Source organism: Cataglyphis hispanica, chromosome 21, assembly GCF_021464435.1.
Source record: "Cataglyphis hispanica isolate Lineage 1 chromosome 21, ULB_Chis1_1.0, whole genome shotgun sequence".
Lineage (NCBI taxonomy): Eukaryota > Metazoa > Arthropoda > Insecta > Hymenoptera > Formicidae > Cataglyphis > Cataglyphis hispanica.
Window position 1 is genome coordinate 968179 of NC_065974.1, and position 23410 is coordinate 991588.

At 33.7% G+C, this 23410-nt stretch overlaps 2 protein-coding genes and 1 long non-coding RNA gene across 4 annotated transcripts; 1 reads left to right on the forward strand and 2 right to left on the reverse strand.

Moving 5' to 3' along the window:
- Nucleotides 1–11: 11 nt before the first annotated feature.
- On the reverse strand, nucleotides 12–1291 carry LOC126857472 (uncharacterized). 2 transcript variants are annotated; one of them, XR_007688515.1, is made up of 3 exons: nucleotides 1143–1291; nucleotides 588–861; nucleotides 12–134 (listed from the first exon to the last, which is right to left on the reverse strand). It is a non-coding gene; the product is annotated as an uncharacterized LOC126857472 (long non-coding RNA). The 2 variants fall into 2 exon arrangements; XR_007688514.1 differs by lacking the exon at nucleotides 12–134 and having other exon boundaries at nucleotides 492–861.
- Nucleotides 602–19526, forward strand: LOC126857426 (transcription factor CP2-like protein 1). The gene is given in 13 exon segments (XM_050606840.1): nucleotides 602–748; nucleotides 1085–1313; nucleotides 3452–3599; nucleotides 6135–6215; nucleotides 7725–7934; nucleotides 8229–8373; nucleotides 8954–9039; nucleotides 9041–9164; nucleotides 9377–9625; nucleotides 9748–9824; nucleotides 16395–16647; nucleotides 16926–17376; nucleotides 17466–19526. Coding segments are annotated over 13 exon segments (2235 nt in total). The 5' UTR covers nucleotides 602–616; the 3' UTR covers nucleotides 17516–19526.
- A 154-nt stretch (nucleotides 19527–19680) lies between these two features.
- LOC126857471 (uncharacterized) lies at nucleotides 19681–21167 on the reverse strand. The gene is made up of 2 exons (XM_050606928.1): nucleotides 20643–21167; nucleotides 19681–20321 (listed from the first exon to the last, which is right to left on the reverse strand). The coding sequence occupies exons 1-2, from the start codon at nucleotides 20899–20901 to the stop codon at nucleotides 20182–20184; spliced, it is 399 nt and encodes a 132-aa protein (XP_050462885.1). The 5' UTR covers nucleotides 20902–21167; the 3' UTR covers nucleotides 19681–20181.
- Nucleotides 21168–23410: the final 2243 nt, after the last annotated feature.

The window sequence follows — 23410 nt, forward strand, 5'->3', positions numbered from 1 at the left end:
TACAACAGCTTCTTCGTGATGTTCTAAGGGGGGGTGATCTAAGCCCTGAGAATCACCGGCGATCGGCGGATGCATCGTGTATTTCCGGGCATATCGAAGATCTAGGTCGAGGGGGTGCCCGCAAGGTGGACGATCTGGAAACGAAGGGCGAATTGCGATGGAATGAGTACTTCTCACGGTTGGAGAACGATCTAATCCCGGGACGAAAATCGTCGATCTGAGATCTAAGATCGGCGTGGACTCGTTTCGCCTCTTACAGACTCGTCGCCGAGGAACATACATACACATACAATGTTTTTCTTTTTTTTTTTCTTTGCATATACGCAGTGTATAGAGTAGTAAGTTAAGAAGTGGCATTCTTTTATTTTATCGAGAGAGAAATCTTTTGGCGCTAGAAGATCGATTCTCGCCGACAGAGTTTCTTTAAGGGCGATCGAAGACACCTTTCGTAGGTCTGAGATTAACGTAGATATTCGTATTATACCCGGGAATCTCATTGCAAGTGAGCTCTTTATTAGTGTTGTAGTAACATAGGCTACAATAGGTAATATCCCGATTCGCCAATCGACGAATCTAATTATAATCACACATGCGCTTCGAGAACAAGAGCTGTTGAATGGAGCTGGAACTCATGATGGACAGCGGTGCGGAAACCCTGAACGGAGCGATGTGGTTCGCCAACACGTCGTCTCCGTCGTACGACCAATTGTCGCCGGTTCGTTCAAACAGGTGCGACGTCCCTCACCAGGTATGTGGAATAATTGTCTCATTGTATATAAGCATATAGTCATATTGTATGTGTGATCAATTATATTATAGAAAATTATAAATTCTTTCTTTTCATCTATATGCCGTATGTATCTGAAATTAGACATATTTTAAACAATTATTTTGTTTTACATATTTTTAATCTTGTCTCAAAATTTTTTAATTTAAAAAAAAATTGTTAAATCACTCTCTCCGCATTTCTCAAAAAAAAAAAATTCAGTTATTTAAAAAAAAAAAAAAAAGAAAATTTACCATCTCTGAATTTATTTTACATGATTTTGAAAGCGATAATTATAAAACCAATGATGTATTGCAGACTATAATGGGATATCATAGTCCGCAAAATTCTCTATGGCAAGACAAGCATAACTCACCGAAAAATTCACCGACTGACAGTGATCAGATGCATTTAAATGACGGCTCCCCGCAACAACTCTCGTCTTCCGGATCATCTCCAAATTATGACCAAAACAATCTGAAGCGTTGCTCCACAGAACCGTTGCAACGTATCGTGGAACTCGAGAAGAAACATAGCAGAAGAGATGGTTGGTATTTCTCAAATATTTATATAGTAAGAAAAAGATTTGTGTATGTATAGTTTAATTTACGCACGTATGATTAATTATTTTATCTTAAATTAGTAATTCCTGTCGACATAAAATCGAAGCAGCCGATATAATGTTTGCGCACATATATATTTTGTTTTCACTATATGAAATAAAAGCTACTCGTGGGAATTATAGGCGAAATTTGATAATTCATATATGCGTCAACAAAAAAAAAATAAATAAATAAATAAATAAACGAGAAAGCTTGAAAAATGTAGTCTCTAAATACCTTATTTTTAGTGAAAATATTTAAAGAAACAAATCTATGGATGATTGTTAGACAAATTGGAAATTATGATAAGTCACTGATCATAAATCCGATCGTTATAAATTTTTTCGAAACAATCGATAATGAATTAATTCAATGATCCATATAATTTCATAGAATTTTTTTAAATTAAATTTTTTTACCTTTATCACGTCTACAAAGAAGATTTCTTAATTTACTATAAAATTTTTTTAAATTGATAGTAATAGAAAAAAATATAAAATTATAATTTTTTTTAAATATTTGATAAAGATATTCAGTTTCGAAATGTTAGATTGAATTTTAAAATATCGTTTCCCGTGAAAATGTTTTATTGGATGTCGAATGTAAAGAATATGTTGCTTGTAAATGTGCAGTGGCGCAAAGTCAACCATCATTATCATGTACGCTTGTTAACATAGATATATCTCTTTAAAGGTCGTGACCAAGCGACCCCTTGTACACTGTCGTAGCCACGAGTAGTTTCATTTTACTAAAAGGCATTACAAATTTTATTTTTCATTATAAGAAATATTTATGTCTATCATATACACAGATGTTTCCAGTTAGCATCAAACTTTCAATGGATTAAATTTTTATTTTTAAAATAAGTCTACTGCCTGGCACGAAGCATAAGTTTAGCGAATAATATTGCACTTGTGACAAAATTTTTTATAATTTAATATTACTATATAATTAATCTATGCGGTAAAAACAATAGCTTTTTTAACGCATTTGCGCTTTATAATAATCATCATCAAATTTTGTTAGCGCAAAATTTTGACTGTTTGGGAAAACTCGTATTAAGCGAACATAGAAAGCTGTAAATTGTGTAAAACAATATTCGTAAAATTTAATTTTGTCATTGTACTTGCCTTGATTTAATGATCAAGATTCAAGGATGATGCGACGTGCAAATCAAGTGACGTCGCTCTGAAGATCTCCTCAAGACTGATCAACAAACTTCTGTCTTCTTACATCCGACGCCTTTTCACCCACGTGGCTGATAACTCATATACACATATACACACACACATATGCATATACGAGCAATGTGTCATGTAGATTAGCTTACTCAAAAAAAAAAAGAGGAAGAAAGAGAGAGAGAAGCCTGATACCAATTCGTCATACTCGCGCTACTTCGTCAAGGAGCATGCACATAAAGTTTCGGTGGTGTGTTTCTACACGAGTGTGATCCTGTGATTCTCGCCACGTCTGAAATAGGATGAAGTGGTGTGAGATTGATAGATCCAGGGTGTCGCTGTTGGAGAGCCGACGTTATTCCCCTGTCTCTACCAAGAGCCGGCACCGTCACATCGCTCAGGAAACGAAAGATATAAGACCGATCACGATGCATCATCAGCTTCATGTCGGTTACAACGGCACTCAAGGCGGTACGATGTCTCGCGGAAAGAGTCTTACTCTCTCTGTGCACTGATAGCCACATATAATTGCTCGAAAAAAGCGATACGATGAGATAAAAAATAGTTTACATCGTTAATTTTCTATACGATTTTTTTGAGACGACGCACAATTTAAGACTGTTTTTCTTATAGAATAAAGAAAATAGCTAAATTGTATATTTTATTTTGCAAATTGTATATATTTTATATTTTTCTGCAAAAAAATCTGTTTTTAAAATAAGCCTGTACTTATAAAAATGTTTATTTACTTATGTAAGTGAAAGTAAAAAATAACAACTGTAATAGATGTATCTAAAATTTCTCCGTAGCCATTTATTATTTCTTGTGTGACAAGTAAAGGAAGCAAGAAACTTGAGAATGTCTTGGAAGAAACACTTATTGTATTCCTTTGATTCACGTTTCAGGATCCATCGGGAGCAATGGCTCCGGTCAAGGTTGGTCCACGCAAGTGGAGGAACTGGCGGAGCACCTTGCCGCCGATTTCGATGGATCGTTATCCGCTCTCGCGGCTTCTGATCTCGCAACAGCTGTCGCCTCGTACACTAATATGAGGTAAGATTTTCAAAATTTCTGGAAAGATATATACATCGACTTGTATATCAAAATGACTTTTAATAAGTCAACAAAATCTTGCATGGAAAAAAGACACATGTCGTGATCGTGATCGAAGAATGCATCGTGGATATGACAGATCTAAAAATAAATAAAAATCTATAGCAAAATGCTAATTAGGCGGCCTGTTTCATAATGCCTTGACAATTCTCCGCGGATAGCGCACTTATTGAGTTCGTGGTCGGTACCATAGACTTCTGCCGCGAGAGAGATTAAAATGTATACAGAACAGCAACGCGAGTCGATTTAGAAATCCGGTTAAAACTGGCCACAGTTCTTGGCATTGCGTCGCACCGGCGACACGCACGAAAAAATCAAACCGGTCGACCCCGATTACGAGTATCGGTGTGTACGCACGTGCGCGAGTTTAAGCATTTTAACGTGAACGAAAAAAAGAGTGCAGTCCGGTGGATTCCGTAAATTTCTCGCATTCCCTCATTTTTTTAAATATTGTAAAAATATTATTTATAATTTTTTTAAATATTTCTAATTTATGTAAAAATATATTATATTTCTCTATTGATTTTTGAATGCATACACACATATATAAATCTAACATGTAATTTAGAATCTTTAATTAAATAATTTTATTTATTTATTTTTACTATAAAATAGCAAAATTGCGATTACAGTTCATATCGTATCTATAAATGAACAGTTTTTTTTTAAAATGACTAGACACAAATACGTGATTAAAATAGCTGTAGGTCTATACCTTATCACAGTAATATAATGTGCGTATCATAAATTCACGTTATGAAGGACGTCGAAAGTCCATCTGCTTACGTACCCTTTTTTAAAGTAGATAAATAAGAAAATTAAAACAGCGCATTTCTAACGCAAAATTTCCTATAAAATCTCATTTAACGTAATGCAAATAATCAAAAGCTTATCAATATTTTTGCATTAATAATTCTGCAATATAAATTTGTGCAAAATAAATATTTTTCACGCGATAAACAAAATTTTGCGATTCATAATAATTATTACAATTCTTGACCAGACAACTGATATTGTCGAGTCGCGTATCAGCTGATAGCGTGTATATATATGACAGAACCTTACGTTACGACGTGCGAAAAATGAGAGGCGCGCATATCCGTCTATGAATGAAGATGCACGTTTCGCGTGATTCGATCTGGTAAAGAACTGGTGTGACACGCCAGTTCACGCGTGTACACGAAGCCGGTTTATTCTGGACGGCGTGTCGGTACTTCCTAAGAATTTTGAGCTACTATTACCTGCAATCATCGTATTGTTAGGTAAATCGTCAGTAACAGTAACGGTCGTCCTATTATTCGGAGCTGCACGTTAAATATTGTGCGAATCGACCGAAGCATTGTGCGAATTGTCGGAAAATTGTCGGAAATAACACAAAACTTATTGGAAACACACAATATATATTTATTTAATTAGTGTAGCTAAAATTAATAACTGGAAATTTTTAATACAACAAACATATCATTTTTAGTATCTCATTTTAATAAATAATCGTAAAGATTGATAAATTCTTATGTCATATATTTAAAGAAGCAATTTATCAATAATTTTTACAAATTTGTATGCATATTTATTTTACCTTGCTTAATTCATTTGTTTGATTTGTAAATAAAGTGATCTTTTAATTATAAATAAAGGAATGCACCAGTATGTAAAATCTGGGTAAGTAATGCATTTACTAAAACTTTATTATTTAATAATTTATTCTTTGGTAAAAAAAAATTAATTTAATTAATTTTATTTATACCAGTTATAGGTAATAGTTGCAACAAATTTATGCGAAAAATATGCGATTGGCTTGCTCAATAATATCGGTGATAAATATCGGTGAATCGTAAATAAATTTTGATGATACTCTTGACATGATATCGCATTATCGTATTATTTCACCGATTGAATTCGTTGCACATCGAACTAGTTCATTCCGGTTCGCGCTGACCTTACTGACTCACAACTTTATCGTAGTGGTTCTCAAATTTTTATTTCCTTATCCCATATAAGGGATAATTTTTTTAATGTTTTGAAAAATAGGCCGCTATTAACTGCTAATCTTTATATTGTTACTAAAAGATAAATAAAAATCAGCAAATAACATGTTTTTATTTTATGTGATATAAATATTATTTTAACAAAATAAAATGATCATAGAGAATCGTATACTACAAATTTGATAATAAACACAACTTTTTTGAAAAAAAGGATAAATAATAAATAAAATTTATTTAAATTTTTAAAAATTTTTTAATGAAATATTTGAAATCTTAAATAGTCGTAATAAATACGATTTTCAAGATTATTCTCAAAATTTATTTATAAACGACTTATATGATCATCGCTAACTTTTGAAAAAGATGTATGAAATTGTGTCGTCTGAATAACTTTGAAACAACGATAATCTCTGACATATTCATATCTACGATATTGAATAAGATTAGAGAGAAAATGGTACGATGAAATTTGTTATCTTTCTTTCAGCGAAGCCCTCCTTACTCTACCATCGCTAACGGTCTTTAAGCAGGAGGCGCCGTCGCCTGAGAATCAGCACAATAATCCCAAGTAAGTCAAAATTTTGGATTATTAAAATCATTTTTTTTTTTTAGCTTGAATAATGTGCGAAAACTGATTACAATTTTGAACAATTATGTTAAAAATTCGAAATGTTCAGATCGTCGCGATTCAACTATAATATTATTATATTTTATTATATTTTAATTGTTTATTAATTTTGTGGTTTTTTTATTTTTGCATCTTGCACACACTCGTTTATTTATACCGAGTGATTGAGGCGAGTAGCGTCCGCGAATACGACTAACGATAATAACTAGTGACATTACTAGAATGATGTAGGCTACAATATGAAAACAACGACGTTTATATCTCTTGGGGTGACTCAGGGGTGACGGGGATAAAAAGTATTCCGAACGGAATTTGCCACGCGCGGCGCGGCTCCCCCGCAAAGACATTGCAACAAAGATAAGGCTATATCGTTGCGCCCCATTCGCAGCTATCGAGAGAGTAAGTCGTTCTCGCGCGCTTGGGTAAAACTTCTTACTCTATTACGGGTCTATCTATCGCGCGACGCGCGTTACTCCGTAAAGCAGCGACCGATCGACCGTGCGTGATACGTCAATCGAACACGTGAATCGAGAATTGATATCTTGCTCCATGTGCGCGACACATCCCTTCCGGGATCGATTGGGATGATCGTGATAAAGCGTAGAAGAAATGACGCAATAGTGTGACACAGTTCTGCGAGTGAAAAGGAGAAAAAAGAATTATTTTTACGTGCGTATCAATTTTTAAAACTTAAATTTTGATCATGGAATAGTATCCAGTTGAAATTATTGGGTTTTATACACATATAAGTGTATACAAATATTTCCTCTCTTTTCTAAAAAAAGTAAAAAACTCTTGTATTCTCCTTGTATTATAAATCTGAATTATTCTGTTTGATGGTTTATATAGAATATTAATATCTAAATTAAAGTTTCCATTATCTAACTGGAAGACCATCGTTCAAATAAACGAAAAAGCGGGGAGAATCGCCGCATCAGCATCGCATAAATCACAATTTCATATCGATGTAGAACGATCGAGAGGTCGATCCAGTGATCTCGTCGTGTTTATTCTCCGGGTATAAGTAGATTAAAAAAATATATCTGGAGGTTCTCTGAAAAAAATAGAGTGCAATTGAGAATAGTTGATTAGACGAATGATGAGCTCATAGGCACGCGTTGTGGTGATTCTCCATTTAACGATCGTGTTTCTGCGAGTGCGACGTGTTGAGATTGCGACAAAGCGATTTACGTAATAAAGGCGCGCGATATGTAAGTGATAAGTGTTCGCGCAGACTCCTATTCGTGGGATTTGAATGAAAATTTCTGTTGAATACGAGCGAGAATGAGAACGCCCGTGGACTTGAATGTCCCACCGTCACTTTTCTTTAACTTATAGTGAGTGGTTCCAATATTGACCATGGAACATTCTATATTACCTTTCTCGATCGGTCTCGTATATCAATATAATCTTTAATTTGTAGTATTTATATTTTACAATTTATTGCAGTTTGAATCACGTGTCGCAAAGGACGATCGCTACAGCAGCGTCCAACAATGGAAACGTCGGCTCCGTTGAGGCTGACAGCAACAACAATGGCCAAGCCGCCGCCAGTCTTCATCAACTTTTGTACTCCTCGAACGAGGAGTATCCGCCAACATCGACCGCCAATCACGTTTCTTCTTCCCAGCAGGGAAACGACTTGAACGAGGATTGCCGGTAGGCTATTAAATATTCATTTAAATCAACAATACATGTTAACAAAAATTAGCTTAAATTTAGTTGAGGAAAAGAATCTTTTTCATGTTATTTTAATAAAATATTTTATTAATTTTTTAATAAAATATTTTATATTTATTTCTATATTTTATATTTAATAAAAATTTTAATAAAATATTTTATTAATATTTTTACATTTTTAATATAGCGAGAAAAAAAGGCCATTTTTCAATTTTTATTTAATGGATTGAATTGTATTTAAATAGAGTTGTAAATTGCGAAGTTTTTCTTCAGCTTCCAGTACGTCTTAGCAGCCGCTACCAGCATCGCCACTAAGGTTAACGAAGAAACTCTGACGTATCTGAACCAGGGACAATCGTATGAAATCAAACTGAAAAAATTGGGCGATTTGTCTGCCTATCGCGGGAAGATTCTGAAGGTATTTGGTCATGCACTTAAAATACGGAACGCTCATTCAGACGCTTCTAATGTTTGGGTAGCGGCATCTTAAAAAACGCTTTGGTATTCCCCCGCCCACGAGGTTAACGAGCGAGCTCATGCTGGTGTCGATGTCCTCACCGATTCCTTTCAGTCGTAAGAAAGATGGCAAAATAATAATCACATTGATACGCATTAATTTAGAATAATTGTATAAGAAATAATATTTTTTTGAAAGCTATATATCATAGAATTTTTATAAGCGCATTGATATAATTGTCACTTGACTCTCGTTGAAGCACAACGTGATAAATCCTACAATAACCAGATGGATCCAACTACGGTCAGTTAATGCTTGACTCCGCTGATAATTATGTAAATAAAACTCTAACTCTTTTTGTTTGATTCTCCTGGGAGAGTGGAGTAAAAACCATCCGCGCAATTATAGTAATTACAGTAATTAATATATAATTTCACACAATCGGCATGAGATCACGGCGTATCCTCGACGTTCGAAAGATGTGAGTCGCCCAAACGGTGCTACAACGTCTCTGTAGGGACATCCGACCTTTCTGTTCCAGTCGACGATACGCATCTGCTTCCACGAACGCCGATTACAGTATACGGAACGGGAACAGATGCTGGCCTGGCAACGCGCTAGGCCAGGGGAGATTGCTGGAGGTTGACGTTCCTCTTAGCTACGGGATGGTGGACGTCTGTCAACCGTCGCCGTCCAACAACAGCGTAGAGTTTATGTGGGATCCCACGAAAGAAGTCGGCGTTTATATTAAAGTACGCTAATCAAATTAGATTTTTTTTTTTACTCTTAATAATTCGCGACGACACGTGTGGTCGATTTTTCTTGTCATACAGCAATTATATATGCTATATAATTGAAGAAAAAATATAAAAAATTCATGAAATTCTATCAATAAAATTTTACATGTTCCTCTTCGGCATATGTCATCGATGATAATTTAATGATTAAAATTATTCGGGCATAGGTTAATTGTATAAGCACTGAGTTTACACCGAAGAAGCACGGTGGCGAGAAAGGCGTTCCCTTTCGGATTCAAGTGGAGACCAAACTGCCGGGGGGACCGCGTCTACATGCCGCCTCGTGCCAGGTAAAGGTCTTCAAATTGAAGGGAGCGGATCGCAAACACAAGCAGGATCGGGACAAGATATTGAGACGACCTCTTCACGAGCAGGACAAATATCAGCCCAGTTACGACTGCACCGTCCTCTCCGATGTAAGTTTCACCGAAGAACATGTTCTTCGATATAAATGAAAAATACCAAAAACGTTGATGAAATAAATCTTAGAATTCCATTTCTTTATAGAGAGATTTTAACTTTTTCTGTTCTATTACAGATTCCTCTGGAGTCTTTATCGCCTTCAAGCTTGCCGACGCAAAACAGTGGAAGTCCGTTTGCCTCAACAGATGCAATGTAAGTCGATTATTATAGTCATTTTTTTGCTGAGATTTTTTTTTAAATTATTTTTAAATTATTGTTGCATTCTGAAGATAAAATATAAAAAATATTAAAATCAACACCATATGTCATAATATGGAAAAATGAAAATTGAGACACTCGGGGAAAAATAGAGAAGAAAAGTTTTAAATTTTATATGATGCGCTGTCTATACAAATTACATTTAATATTATTATCGAACAGAAATATAATATTTAAAAAATATCTTGCGCAATAATATTCACCAATTTTCATTATATATTACATTTAATTTTAATGAATCAACAGCATATTACTTGGAAATAAAGTCAGTAATGGAAGCGTGCTTTTTATTTTTATGAAAGTTATTTTTAAATAAATAAAGACCCAAACATTTTAACGCGCAATAGATGTAAATGCTGAATGCATAAAATTGATAGAATACACAACATTCGCAGAATGTCAAGAGTTAAATATGGGCATCATTGAAAAGGTATGGTAACTACAAATAGTATTGCCTCACACTGCTATAATTGGTTCCATTAGTCCGTCAACACAAGATTACATCTTTTACGTCACAAAAGCTTTTATGTCTTTTTAATTTTCTTGTTTCTTACATCACTATTGAATTTTCAGAGCCTCCGTATTAGCAAAATACCGATGCCTTTTTTTAGCTTTCTATTTTTTTCATATTATTATTGTAATGTAAAATATCAAAGCCACACTTACAATGAACAAATATAATACAATAGAGTATTAGCAGTACGTGAGATTTTTCGTATAAGATAAAAGTAGCATTAATATTGCTTCATGAAAACATTTAACGCACGATAAAGTGAATATTTGTAGAAGGGAAAGACTAATCGCCGCGAAATCCGTACGTCATAAAACGCTTACAAAATTCACAAACGTTTGCCCAACATACAAAGTAATAAGTATGTTTATAAAAGATTACTGTATCGCCAGTTTTATTCCTATTATTTATTCGATACGTGACGGCGGAACCAATCGAATAAGAAAGCAAATATCAAATTTGGCAACAAAATTTTATCTCGAGTTCTCGTAACAATTTATTGTACAAATAACTAGTCCAGTCCCGATGGATTCCGAACGCTTACTTATACCAATCTATCTATCTTTGTCGAACGATTCGTGGTCACTCAACACTGACGGTTACCTCCGTAAATAGCGACGTGCAAAACAAACTTTAACTGTACGCGTAATTATGTACAAACTTAAGCACCAGTAACCGATTTTTTTTTCCTTCTATATTTCGGTGATAACTCGTTTCACGATTTCGCCAATAGTTCAAACTATATATATATATTGAAATCCAACACCTTCGTAATATTTTCCATTGCAAAATAGCTCTTTATATCTCGATTTCTTTATATTTTGATTTTCTCGATATATCGCGTTGATTCGCGCTGCAATAAGCAGTCGTGCAAGCAATCTTTGCGTCATGGCGTTCGACAGATACCTGTTCCAGGGATATAAATAGCAAAATGTTTCCGATATATCTTATTGACCAGTATCTCTCGATAAATGTTTTTGCATTTACGAGTTATTTATATACATGCTTGTTGTAACCAAGCGATTTACCAAGTAATCGCCGCGACCTTGATGACATTGCGATGCATGTGGAAGTAAATACGGGTCCCGTGAAAGTCGCGTTACCTCGTGAATCAAAAAGAAATCGGTTCCTTGTCTTCATTTTATTCGAGATGAATAAGAATAAATTTGTATTACGAGAATTTTATTTGCTCTGATAATATTTGGAAAATGTCAAATGAAAAAAAATACCAATTAGACAAATTAAAGAGAATGATTAATTATTGATTAAGGAAGATATATATATTTATCTATAATTTTTTTTTTCTTTATCTCGTCACGAGAAGAAAAAGACGAGAATTGAACAGGAAGAACAAGAATATATTGAAAAAAATTCAAAGTACAATAGCGAAAATTTTCTTTCCTTATTTCCTGCATTACTCTCATTAGAATCATAAAGATGACAAATGTAAAAAATACTGCATTTTTTCCTGAAATAAAAAATTGATGATTATCTGTTTTTTATCGATATTTATTATATCTTTCGCTTCATTAAGACAAAAAATAAAATTTAAAAATAGAAAAAAAAGGAAAGAAGGAAAACGTTATGCACTCTTAGTACGGGTGTACCAGAAACTACTGCGATGTTGTCAGACGCTCTGCATGATACTGGTGGGGATTTATTCTAGTGAAGGATGATGGAAGTGGTGGAGGTGACAGTGGTTAGTCTTCGGTAAGAGTTTGCTCGTCGGTGGTGGCGAAGAAGAAGTGAGGGAAGGAGGTAGACGCCGGCATCGCCGTCGACAAACTGGCTCGAACTGGCGTGAGCCGGCGTCCCCGATGACAAACTCGATGGAGGGGAAGTTGGGTGAACCAGCAAGGAACGAGTTAGAAGGAGAAAGAGAATATTAAAGAGAGAGAGAGAGAGAGAGAGAGAAGCATATGGTGAAAGAGAGGCACGGTACATGCGAATAAATTCAGAACGCTGTACATTGCGTGTAGCCGTGTTGCTTCTCGTCTCGATCCACCATTCTGGTGAATCTATTCGGACGCATCCATGTTCCAAGATACGCAAGATAAGTGTGTCATCGCGTCGTTGAACACCATCTTGAATGATAACCGCTGTCGACGCGATCCATCGTTGAGCACGTAACGCGTGTGTTTTACGAGTAAACCGATGACCGGCATCCTCCTCGCGTAATCCACTCGCGACGTTTATCACGACTTGCATTGAAAATTTCCTACACGCGACTGATCGAGAACACGATCGTCGAAATCGTATCTCGTCGAATGCGCGCCAACCTTGAAGGGAGCAAGCCAAGCGTCATTCAGGAAGAGCGGCTGAAGCTTACAATCGCCGTTGCATCACGCGCACGAGAACCGGTATCATTTCGAACCGGTAGTCGTCAATTTGTTCTCGAAACGTTTCGAAGCAAAGTGCAAAACTGTCAAAGAACCTACTGATCGGTTTCTCCAGTCATCTCGTTATATCCGCGAGTTAATTGCTTTTATTGCTCCGTCTGCATTTAAAGTGCTCCAATCTACAGAGACGACGAAGATAAAAAATTCGCGACGATTAATTAAAGTTAAAGGAAACGGACAGAACTCGTTCCTATCGCAAGATCTACGTTTTCATATATTTTCGTGACTTTTGTATTCGTACTTTGAAACGCGGTTTGCGTAAAGCGCGCTCAGCTGACAGGAAAAGCATACGTCAGAATTATCGTTCAAAATAACCGAATTAATCTTAGTCCAGTATATTCCGGTGCGAGGTGAGTTTCGACAGGAAACGAATTAATCGGGGGAAAGCTTGATACGTCTGAACGGTTATATCTCGTGCTGTTGATGTATCCGACTCCGAATCGCATCGAGGGCGACCTGATATTACGCTGTCTCTTAAACAAGTAATCGCTTCCTATTGGAAAAAAAAAAAAACTTAAATACGCAACGCAGTCGATCCAGTCATGCAATAAAATAGCTGACGGAAACATTTATGACAGATAGCTTATGACAGCTCGAGGTCGCGTTTAACAAGAATTACGTGTGATGCACCGAGCTATTTTCTTCGAGCGATAGTGATCTTCGCGAAGTGCTGTTGGACAGCCAGAGTGATCGATATATCGTGAACGAGCACCGAGTACCAGGAATGCTTTCGTCCGTCGCAGCAGCCAGTTTACTTCCCACAGAGTATATTCAAGTGTCATACGCACTTTCAATTGCATTGATTGACGATCTAAGCGCCGTGCTAGCACGCGATATCCTGGCTATTTACGTGCTCCTATCCCGGCAGGATCATCTTCTCAGATGACGAGCAGCCCTGCCGCCGAAAAGCTGACGCCAGGGCGGTTAAATTGAGTCTCGTAACCAGGACATATTCTGCTTTTCCCGACTACTGGGAAGTTGAAAAAAAAAAAAAACATCGGTTTGCTATTTTGAGAAGTCGAAAGGAAATAGACACAAGCGAAGAGATAGAATCTCCGAGGAGATTTGGTTAGAACGGAGATTTTTTTTGGAGGAAAGATATAAGTTACGTTTCGTGCTCGAAGTTGAATTAGATTCCACGTGAAATCCACGAATTAACCTTGAGAAGAAAATAAAGAGTAAATTACAGCTGATTGTAACAATCGCTTATCGCATGAAGAAGGCCAACGAAACTAATTGCGCAAGTCTGGAGTACATAAATTGATTCTAGGACTGGATTTATTTTATACTCGAAACATTCTATGCGCGTCTTCACGATGGATGAAAGAGAAATATAATTTTAGAGAAGAGAATTTTCTGGAAGCAGAAAAACACAGTTATATTTTCTGCATCGAAGAGCGCTTTATGAGGCAATAAAAAAGTGCGCGTTTATGGCACACATGTGGCGTTGTAATTAAGCTCGACGCGTCTCAAGGGGATAAACATCGCAGACTCATGGATACAAAGTTCAGTCCCTCATAGAGGTAGCAAACAAAAGACGCAGCTTCAAACAGCGAAGAAAGAAATGCAAATCCGATTGAAAGACCAAGAAGATTTTTAGTCTTTCCAGGAAACACGAAATTCTCCTGGTCACAGAATTGAATCGCGGATTTAAAAGATTTTGATTTGTAGAAGAAGAAAAATTGCGACACACCGTCATCATATGACTTTGTGCGATTTCAATTCGAGAAAGACTATCCGTGAAGGTCATAATTTCGAGAGTGCTCGCCGACGAGACGAATGTCGCGAGCAACTAGCGGTATCCGGTTCGCGGCAGAGCGATGCAATCCGACTGACTTGAACTGATCCTATCTGCCGGTCGAACCAGAGCTGCTCTCTATTACCCGAAATCATCGAGCGTGGCGTTCAGTTATTGGATAGCGAACATCGCGCGCGTTACCGCAAATACGACAATTTGACATCATACAATTTCAATTACACGCGCGATGAAGACAAGCGGTTATCGAAGCGATCAGTTCATATAGATCGAAACGATCAGACGAATTCGAGAAGAGCTTCTCGATAACATTAAGCACGAATGGATGGAAAGACGTTTGGAGAACGATCGAAGGCTCGAGCGTATGGGTGTACGACGTTTATGAATGAACGCGTGAGAAGTCGGAAGAAGGCCTTTAAAGAGAAAACTTACCATAGAGGATTTTTTCAATCGTAACGAGGAAGCGCGCCCGACATGTCGAGAAATTATTGGGATCTGAGAAGCTGCTGGTCCATCAGACGGCCACGCTACCCGCTCGATCAATTTATCACGTGGCTTCTGGAGCACGAGGTGGTCGTGAGCGGTGGTCCACCGCACGTGCAGGTCGTCGTCAAGTTTGTCCATGCTCTGTTGAATGCGCGGATGAAGAGAGGATGCATTGTGCGAGGAGGATTGGTCAGTCTGCAGATAAGGAAGTGTCGGGACACGAAGAGAATCGGCGGCGGCTGCGGGAAAGTCAAGCTCGTAGTTCGTTTGAAGGGACATTCTGTGTAAGAACATGCTGACGAATTTCTTTCGAAAGGATATTAATAATTTTTCTCGGTTACGATTGACAGATTAGAAATTTTGACGAATTTAAATATCGTAAATGCGAACGGAGAAGGATATTGACCTTTGAAGGAATATTATACATGAAATATTAATTAAATTTTATTTTCAATTTTATATAATGCACGAATATCTACTAGATGGTTTCTCAATATTATATTTTCTTTATCTCTCGCGAGTTGATAAAATTTTATTGAAATTGCGTTTACGTGGCTTTTGCATTTAAAACAGAATTTGAAATTTTAAATATAGGATTTATAAAATTATGTATCATAATCAGCAAGGTCGAATGCTCGTTCGACTCGATAATATTTGATACAACATGTGCGAATAAAAATTTAATCGCAAAATCACTAATAAATTTCTTCGTTTTATATGATAGGAATCTTTTTTTTAAATGTTTATAATTAACGCTTACTTAATTAACTACGATTATTGGACACGTTATATTCATCATCCGTTTCACTGTCGTTCATCAACTCGATACTTTTGATGTGTTTCAAACAGATTTTTTTGCATTTTGTCTTGCAGATCGCGAATTCATTATCATAAGCAAAATTATTTTGATAAAAAATTGTCTCGCGAGACACATGCCTGGGGTGACTCGTGCCGTGTTTCTTCGTAAAAATATTCAGCTAAACGTTTAACTGTCAATCGTCGACGATTTATGTCGCGTCTTTACGATTAATAAGACAGATAATCCGCCGACGACTCGCCAATATTTTGCAACACGCCAAAGTAAACGAATACGCGCGCGACAGAGTCTAAATCCTATCCTTTTACATGTGCGATGTATCACGGGAAAAATTTCCATATGCCAGAAGAGTCATCTGAGAATCATCGCGCGTGAGAAAGAAATGATTACAATATACATTTATTATCGCAAATAACGGACGCGAATTTATTGTCTGTAACAAAAAAAAATGTGATATTTTTGCATTACATTTCCAGATACTTATTAATAGGTATTAATATGTAATTAATATGTGTTGTCTTTTTTTTTTTTTAAGATCGCCTCAGACACGCTCGACCATCGCTGGTAATTCTTCCCCGGTTGTAGCGCCGCTAGCACTTTCGATTTCTAATTCCGGTATCGTACCGTTGGTCCCCGCTTCGGACGCCGTGAAGGAAAACGTGGGAACGGCGCCGGCCTTGCCATCGCCTGCGGCAATATTACCGGACCAGTCTTGCATTGAAGCCGATGTTAGTTTGGCTGCGCACACACACAAGGCTCCGCAACCATTAATCGAATCTATGAGAACAGTAAAGATCTTTATTCTTATTGTTGTAAAATAAGCTGATCCTTCCAGGCTTGTATTTTTTAATTTTTCTAAATTTTTATGCGTATACTAGGTCCTTAAGAGAAATTGATGAAGACGAAAACATTTTATTAAATTTTATGAGAAAAGGATAACGATATTTTTTTTGGTCTTCCACTTCATCTAATTGAGTTTTTCTATAATCGCTGAAAAAACAAAATCTCTTAAATAAAATTGTTGCTCCTATACTTGCCTATAAGCATTTTATTTTAAATCTTGTAGGGCACCCCGTGTCTTACGGAATTGTCACCGGATGCAAACGCCACGCAGACAATTGCGTGGCTTCGCGCGAGTCGATTCAACGCGTTCGAATCGACATTCGCGAGCTTCTCTGCATCGGACATCCTACGTTTGTCTCGGGAGGATCTCATCCAGATCTGCGGAGTGGCGGATGGCATTCGGCTGTTCAACACACTTCACTCCAAGGCACCGACTCCGAAGCTCACCCTCTATTTCTCGTTGGAAGGCAACGGCTCGCTCTGGAGAGTCACCTACCTCGACAATCTTACGAGCATCGCGCTGACAAGCAAGCTGCTCAATACTTTAAACTTGTCGCATGATCGACTGCACTCGATACTGTTCCTAGGTCCACAGGGTATACACGTGTTGGTCACCGACGAGTTGGTAGCGAACATGAAAGACGAGAGTATGTATCTCGTCGAGATGATCAAAGGTAAATTCTTATTTTGCCATGCTTACGTTTTTGATAATTGAAATTAATACAATATACTTTTAAATTAACACGATGTACACTTCTTTCAGATCCGGCCAGCGAGCGTTATAAATTACTGATAAAGTCGAAAACTCTTTGAACAATTTTTGATATTTTATTTTATAAAGATACAAGTAATATAATATATTTACAATGCACATAACCGCGGATACAGAAAAATATAAACTAAAATGATAAAAATAATAATATTATATGTAAAAAAAGATAATTATGTTTTGCGAAAAGATAAGAAAGTATATAATAGATTTGGAAATTCTGCAACGTTGGAAAAAGCCAATTAAAATTTTAATATAAATTAAATTTTGTATTGTATTTACAATACACATAACCGCGGATACAGAAAAATATAAACTGATAAAATGATAAAAAAAAGAATACTATTTATGTATTTCAAAAATTGTATTTTGAAATTATTTATATTTGAAACGTGTACAAATTTTTATTAATGATTTATGGTATTATAGCTGCTTTATCTTGATGAATATTAATTGCCTCGATATCCATCTGGATATCAAGCCATATTTGTAACATAACCGAAACATACTCACTTATATGCTGATTTAATCCAATATCCTTTTTTAAGTATAAATATATTAGTAAAGAAAAAAATGATTATTGCCATTGCGTTATATTGCCACTATATATTTATAGTGCGAATAGTTGAACTTTTTAATCTTTGATCAGTCCAAACGTATATGAATCGAATTTGTACTGAATTCAAATATATTTCGAACATTTTGGGCCACTCTAAGTTTTTTATGAATTAAAAAAAAAATATGAGATATCATATTTTATATTTTCTTTAAAAAGACAGATTTTTTTAGGAAATTATGTATTATTCCATTTATTGTATAATATACGCATCCTAGATGCATATTACTTGAGCGCACGAAAAAGCGAGAGATAGATATAAGATATACGAAAATTTTGTGCAATTATACGTTGTATTAAATATTCTGAGATTATGATTATTGCGAGTACAAATTAGATTTTTTGGACGAATGGAAAGGTGCCGAGCATCTATAAGATTTCGATTTTTAGGCCGCATGGAATTGACGATGAGTTTGGAAAAAGTATTTAACGCGCTTATATGTACATGTACATATATATTAGAGTTGAGTAAAAAATGAAAAGACAAAAAGAGATTAAAAGTATGTTTGAGATTGTTATTCTTAGTGCAATTTATGAAAACATTCGGTTTTCGATATATGTGCCACGTTAAAAGTAAGTGTAAAATCTCTTAATGTTGTATATAGTTGTTACTACGTTATATATTCGTTGATTTAATAAGTTGTTTTCATCATTTTTCTTGTTATATATGTTTCTTTTAACACATGTTAACATTGTTATTAAAATAAAAAGAAATTGCGTTATAAAAAATTAATAATAATCATTAAGATATGTTTTATATCATAAAACGTGCAATTTAAGAAATGCAATTTACCAGTGCCTTAAATAATAACGTGCCAACAGACACACATATTTACGATAAGTGTTTACAATAGTAGGCACATACAGTAAATTATATGAAAGAAAAATATTTTCTCATATTTTCTTATAACACGAATATTACGGTAAGGGAGAGATGGTTTTTTTTATAATATTTATGAGATTATGCAATATTTTTACAAATTTTATGAAATATGAGATGTTTATACATACATATATATATATATATATATATATATATATATATATATATACACATACATATAAAGTTACAATTATGTTTTGCAGTACTAATTTAAAATGCAAAGATCAATGCAGTTTATTATAGAATTGTTAAATAATCTGTTAAATAATACATTAAGAATATATTGGGAAAGGTAATTGTGATTTTAATGTAGGGAATGGAATAAAATGTACTTCATATATGTTCACACATATGTGATGAAAAGTATATTAAATGATAATTGATTATCTAACAAATAAAATAATTTTTACTGCGGAGAATCGCAATTGTAATACGTTGGGATATCTAACCGTTCGATGTCATTTAAAGCTTAATTATATTGTCATGAAAAGCTTAATTACATTGTACCATAATTACAAATATAAGAATAAAAACATATGTATGTTATTTAATTACATACAGTGTTTATTTTTATTTTTTCTCTTCTAATGTGTAATGATTACATGTTGATATTTTGAGTACGGAAATGTATATCCGATATGTTAATTATTGTATACCTCATAATGATTACGTCAATGAAAAATGGCACAATAAATTTTTTTTTTATGCCAATCCTTAATATTTCTTATATATGCTCCACTTGCCTTAATTATAATTAATTTGTCAAAAAGAGATAGATAATATACATGCAATATTACAATATCAAGACTTTATAATATAATACATAGTTAAGATAAATCAAAGTAAATCGTAAAAACAATAGTTTTTTCATTTTATGTAGCAAATATTACTATAAAATAAAAGTAGAACATTTTTATAATATATGTATAAATCATATGTATGCATTAAATATGAATTGTAAATTTTGTAATGAATATATATATATATATATATATATATATATATATAACTTTATATATTATTATATATTCATACATGGATAATGATATACAATCATACTTCAAAATATATATACAAATATTTCAACATATATTAAATTTGTCTATGATAGATAGAACATCATGCATTTTTTTGAATTGATTATAAGAATTTGCTTCACTTTCGTCAATAAGTTTTTTTTTTTTTTCATTAAAATATAAGATTAACATATGTTATGTCGTCTTCTGCTGTTTCTTCTTCATGTTCGCATTTTGTTGTCTCACTTTTATTTTTTGTTTTTTGAGTTTTTTCTTCTCTGTTTGACTCAGCTCTCGCTCCCGTGTATGCCAGTACAATTGACGGGCGCCCAACACTACGAACACGACAAAGTTACAATTAACTCATTGCAAAAAGATAAAAAAAAAGATGTTAAAAAAAAATAATGGGTAACAAAATTTTTGTTATAAAAGAAAGGCCAGTTTTTTAAAAGAATTAGTAGAAGATAGGACAATAATCTGAAAACATATTGGATATGTAATTAGGCAGTCGACTGTTGAATTTTTATTTTATATTTTCAATATGTTATATTACTAGAAATAAGATATCTATCTGTCATTAACAATTTGTCGACATATATTGCATTATTATTATACATAAAGTCAAACGTCATTTCGAGATGCAGGAAATGTCGTACCAAGAGGAATCGCCACGAACGATACCGCGAAAATGAATAGAATGTAAGATTCATATGGCGCGAGCCACGTGGATAAAATCGAGTTGCCGGGTAACTTTCGCAGAGTCTTCGTCAATACGTCAACGGCGCCCTTCTGAAACTGCTCTTTATCCTCGTCGCTCAGCTGTTGATATCTTTCGAGCAGTCTCGACAATTTCTCTTGCACGTCTTCAGGTATTATGCTATCATTCTCCAACGTGTCCAAAACCGTTTCTTCCATATTGGACACAATATTAACGTGCACGCGAATTTCAATATCAAAAACAGAGGTCCGCACGAGTGCAGAGTAAAAATTAGACTGATTGAATAAAGAATGATCAGATTCAGCGGTTGAGTGGTGGACTTGATTAGATAACGAACGTTGAAAATATGTCGAGATATGATGCAAGTTCCATCAACGGAACGATTTCGTTTAGCAAACCCGCGAATCCGTAATCCCGAATGTGCACATTCGACGAAAAGGAAATATTATTGCATTGTAAATTTTCAAAACGAAAAACGATATTCCACTTTCTGTAGCATCAGCAAGAAAAAAATCGTCAGACTGATTAATGTTGAAAGTATCGATATGTATAAAGGTGGGGTTATCAAGGACGTGTTAATCGTTATTAGGTCAATATTTGTCGATCAGGAGTGCAAATGCAAAACGGCGGAAATAATACTATTTTTACAAGCAAGATTACGCTTGGAGAATCAAAGAAAGAAAATCGAAGATTTTTTTGGCATTGAGAAACAGAACAAATAGTGTGCTTGTTGACCAAACAAGGCCAAATATAACTTTGCAAAATTATATTATTTCTTGCAAATTTATATCACAAATTTATATAATTGTATGATCAAGATATCATATTTATCGCGCAATATATTTATATTTATAAATAAAATTAATTACAAACGATTTTATAATATAATTCTAAATTAGTATTAAAAAAAAACTAATATATTTATTTTTAAAAAATGTTTAAAAATATATGAGAAAAGGAGAAAATAATAAGAAAAGGAAAGATTAGTTAAGTTTGCATAAATTTTTTTAAATTTGCAAAATTAATTTATTAATATTTTAATTCATGCAGTATTTTTGCAGAAACTATATAAAGAAATTTTTTATCTTATCGCGGTTTGAATGTATGAATCCATAATTATAAATTTATTAATTATAAATTTCACAGTAGCCAATACAATCTTTATATTATATGACCAACGACTTATACTTACTTATATAGAAGAATATTATGAAGTACCCGATGCACAAACCGTATCTAACCGTATTTATAAGATAAGGCCATAAATCTTCCGTTTTATCCATGATTTGCATCAAACACTTTACGATTTTTCATTTGTTATGAATTATTTCGTTACATAAACGAATTATTAGAAATCACAATGGCTGTATTTCTTGTGATTTATTAAAGGCAGAACAGAATCTTTCTTGTTATCGCTTCAGATTAACTCGTCTAATTGTATTCATATATACGGTAAATCATCCATACAAATGACCTTATTTTTATTTAAAACTTTTGTCAGTAAATAGTAAGACTTAGTATACGAATCTTGTTTATATCTTAATTAAATATGATAGATATCGTAAAACGTATAAAAGCTGGAATAAAATATAAAGTTTAATTGCAATTTAACAGATATATTTATTAAAAAGAAAGCAAAACTTGAATACAATAGATGTTAAAATTATGTTGAATATTAAAATTTTATAATTTATTTGCATAAAAAATCTATTGTTAAATTATTATTTAATTATTATGTATGTGTACATGTGTGAGTGAACAATAAATAAAAGAAAATAAAATATATAAAAAGAGAAAGTAAATATTCATACACGTTTATAGTACAAATACATATTTATAAAAAATGCATATTATTAAATTAATGTGAAACGTCTACAACAAATATTTAAATTTTTAATGTTTATACATATATATGCTAACACAATATATAATCTACTATATTATATTATATATATTATATTATATTTGTATTATTTATAATGACAGTAAATATAAAGCGTGATAAATTTCATAAATTTTGCAAATTTTTATGAGAATTTATTAAAATTGACCAGAAACATTAAAATTTATCTATTTGTATCGTAGCATATTTTTGATAGTAAATAATTATCTCTATAATATAATTACATTCACATATATTATATTTGACAAAAATTTTCAAATAATGTCAGACATTTCACATGGAGCAAATTTATTTGCTTTTTGTCAACAGTCTTTCGTCTTGAAGAACTTTTTGTCATTTTTTCTTTTAATTAATATATATAATTTAATTGTCTATATTCCGCAAAATTTCTTGTTAGCTCAATAAATTTTAAAAAACAATGATATATTACAAGCATCACATAAAAAATTAGACCATTTAAAATGACATTTGCTATAAATTTATCAATCTTATGATGTATTTTGTATCTTTTACTCTCTATCAGTAATCTCTCCGTTATATCAGTTGTTGTAAAGTTTATAATATTTTTATTATAAAAGTTTGTAAGCATATAATATTTTTCTGTTATATTTATGTTTTTAAGAGTATTATTATGCAATTTGTTTCTGTCATTGCCAACTTTTGTGTCAGTTGTTATCCTAATTTGATTGCATCTTCGGTTTGCAATTGCAATAGAGAGAACTATCATAATATATATTAATTTTGTCATTCTAAGAATGTAAAAAAACATGATATACATTAAACAATAAATATATAATATAAAT

Excerpts from the sequence above, each read along its gene's own strand:
- LOC126857471 (XM_050606928.1), bottom strand. The coding sequence starts at position 20,901 with ATGGAAGAAACGGTTTTGGACACGTTGGAGAATGATAGCATAATACCT. Across the intron at positions 20,322-20,642 it reads GTTCGTGGCGATTCCTCTTG|TGTTGGGCGCCCGTCAATTG; the intron begins GTACGACATTTC and ends TCGTGTTCGTAG.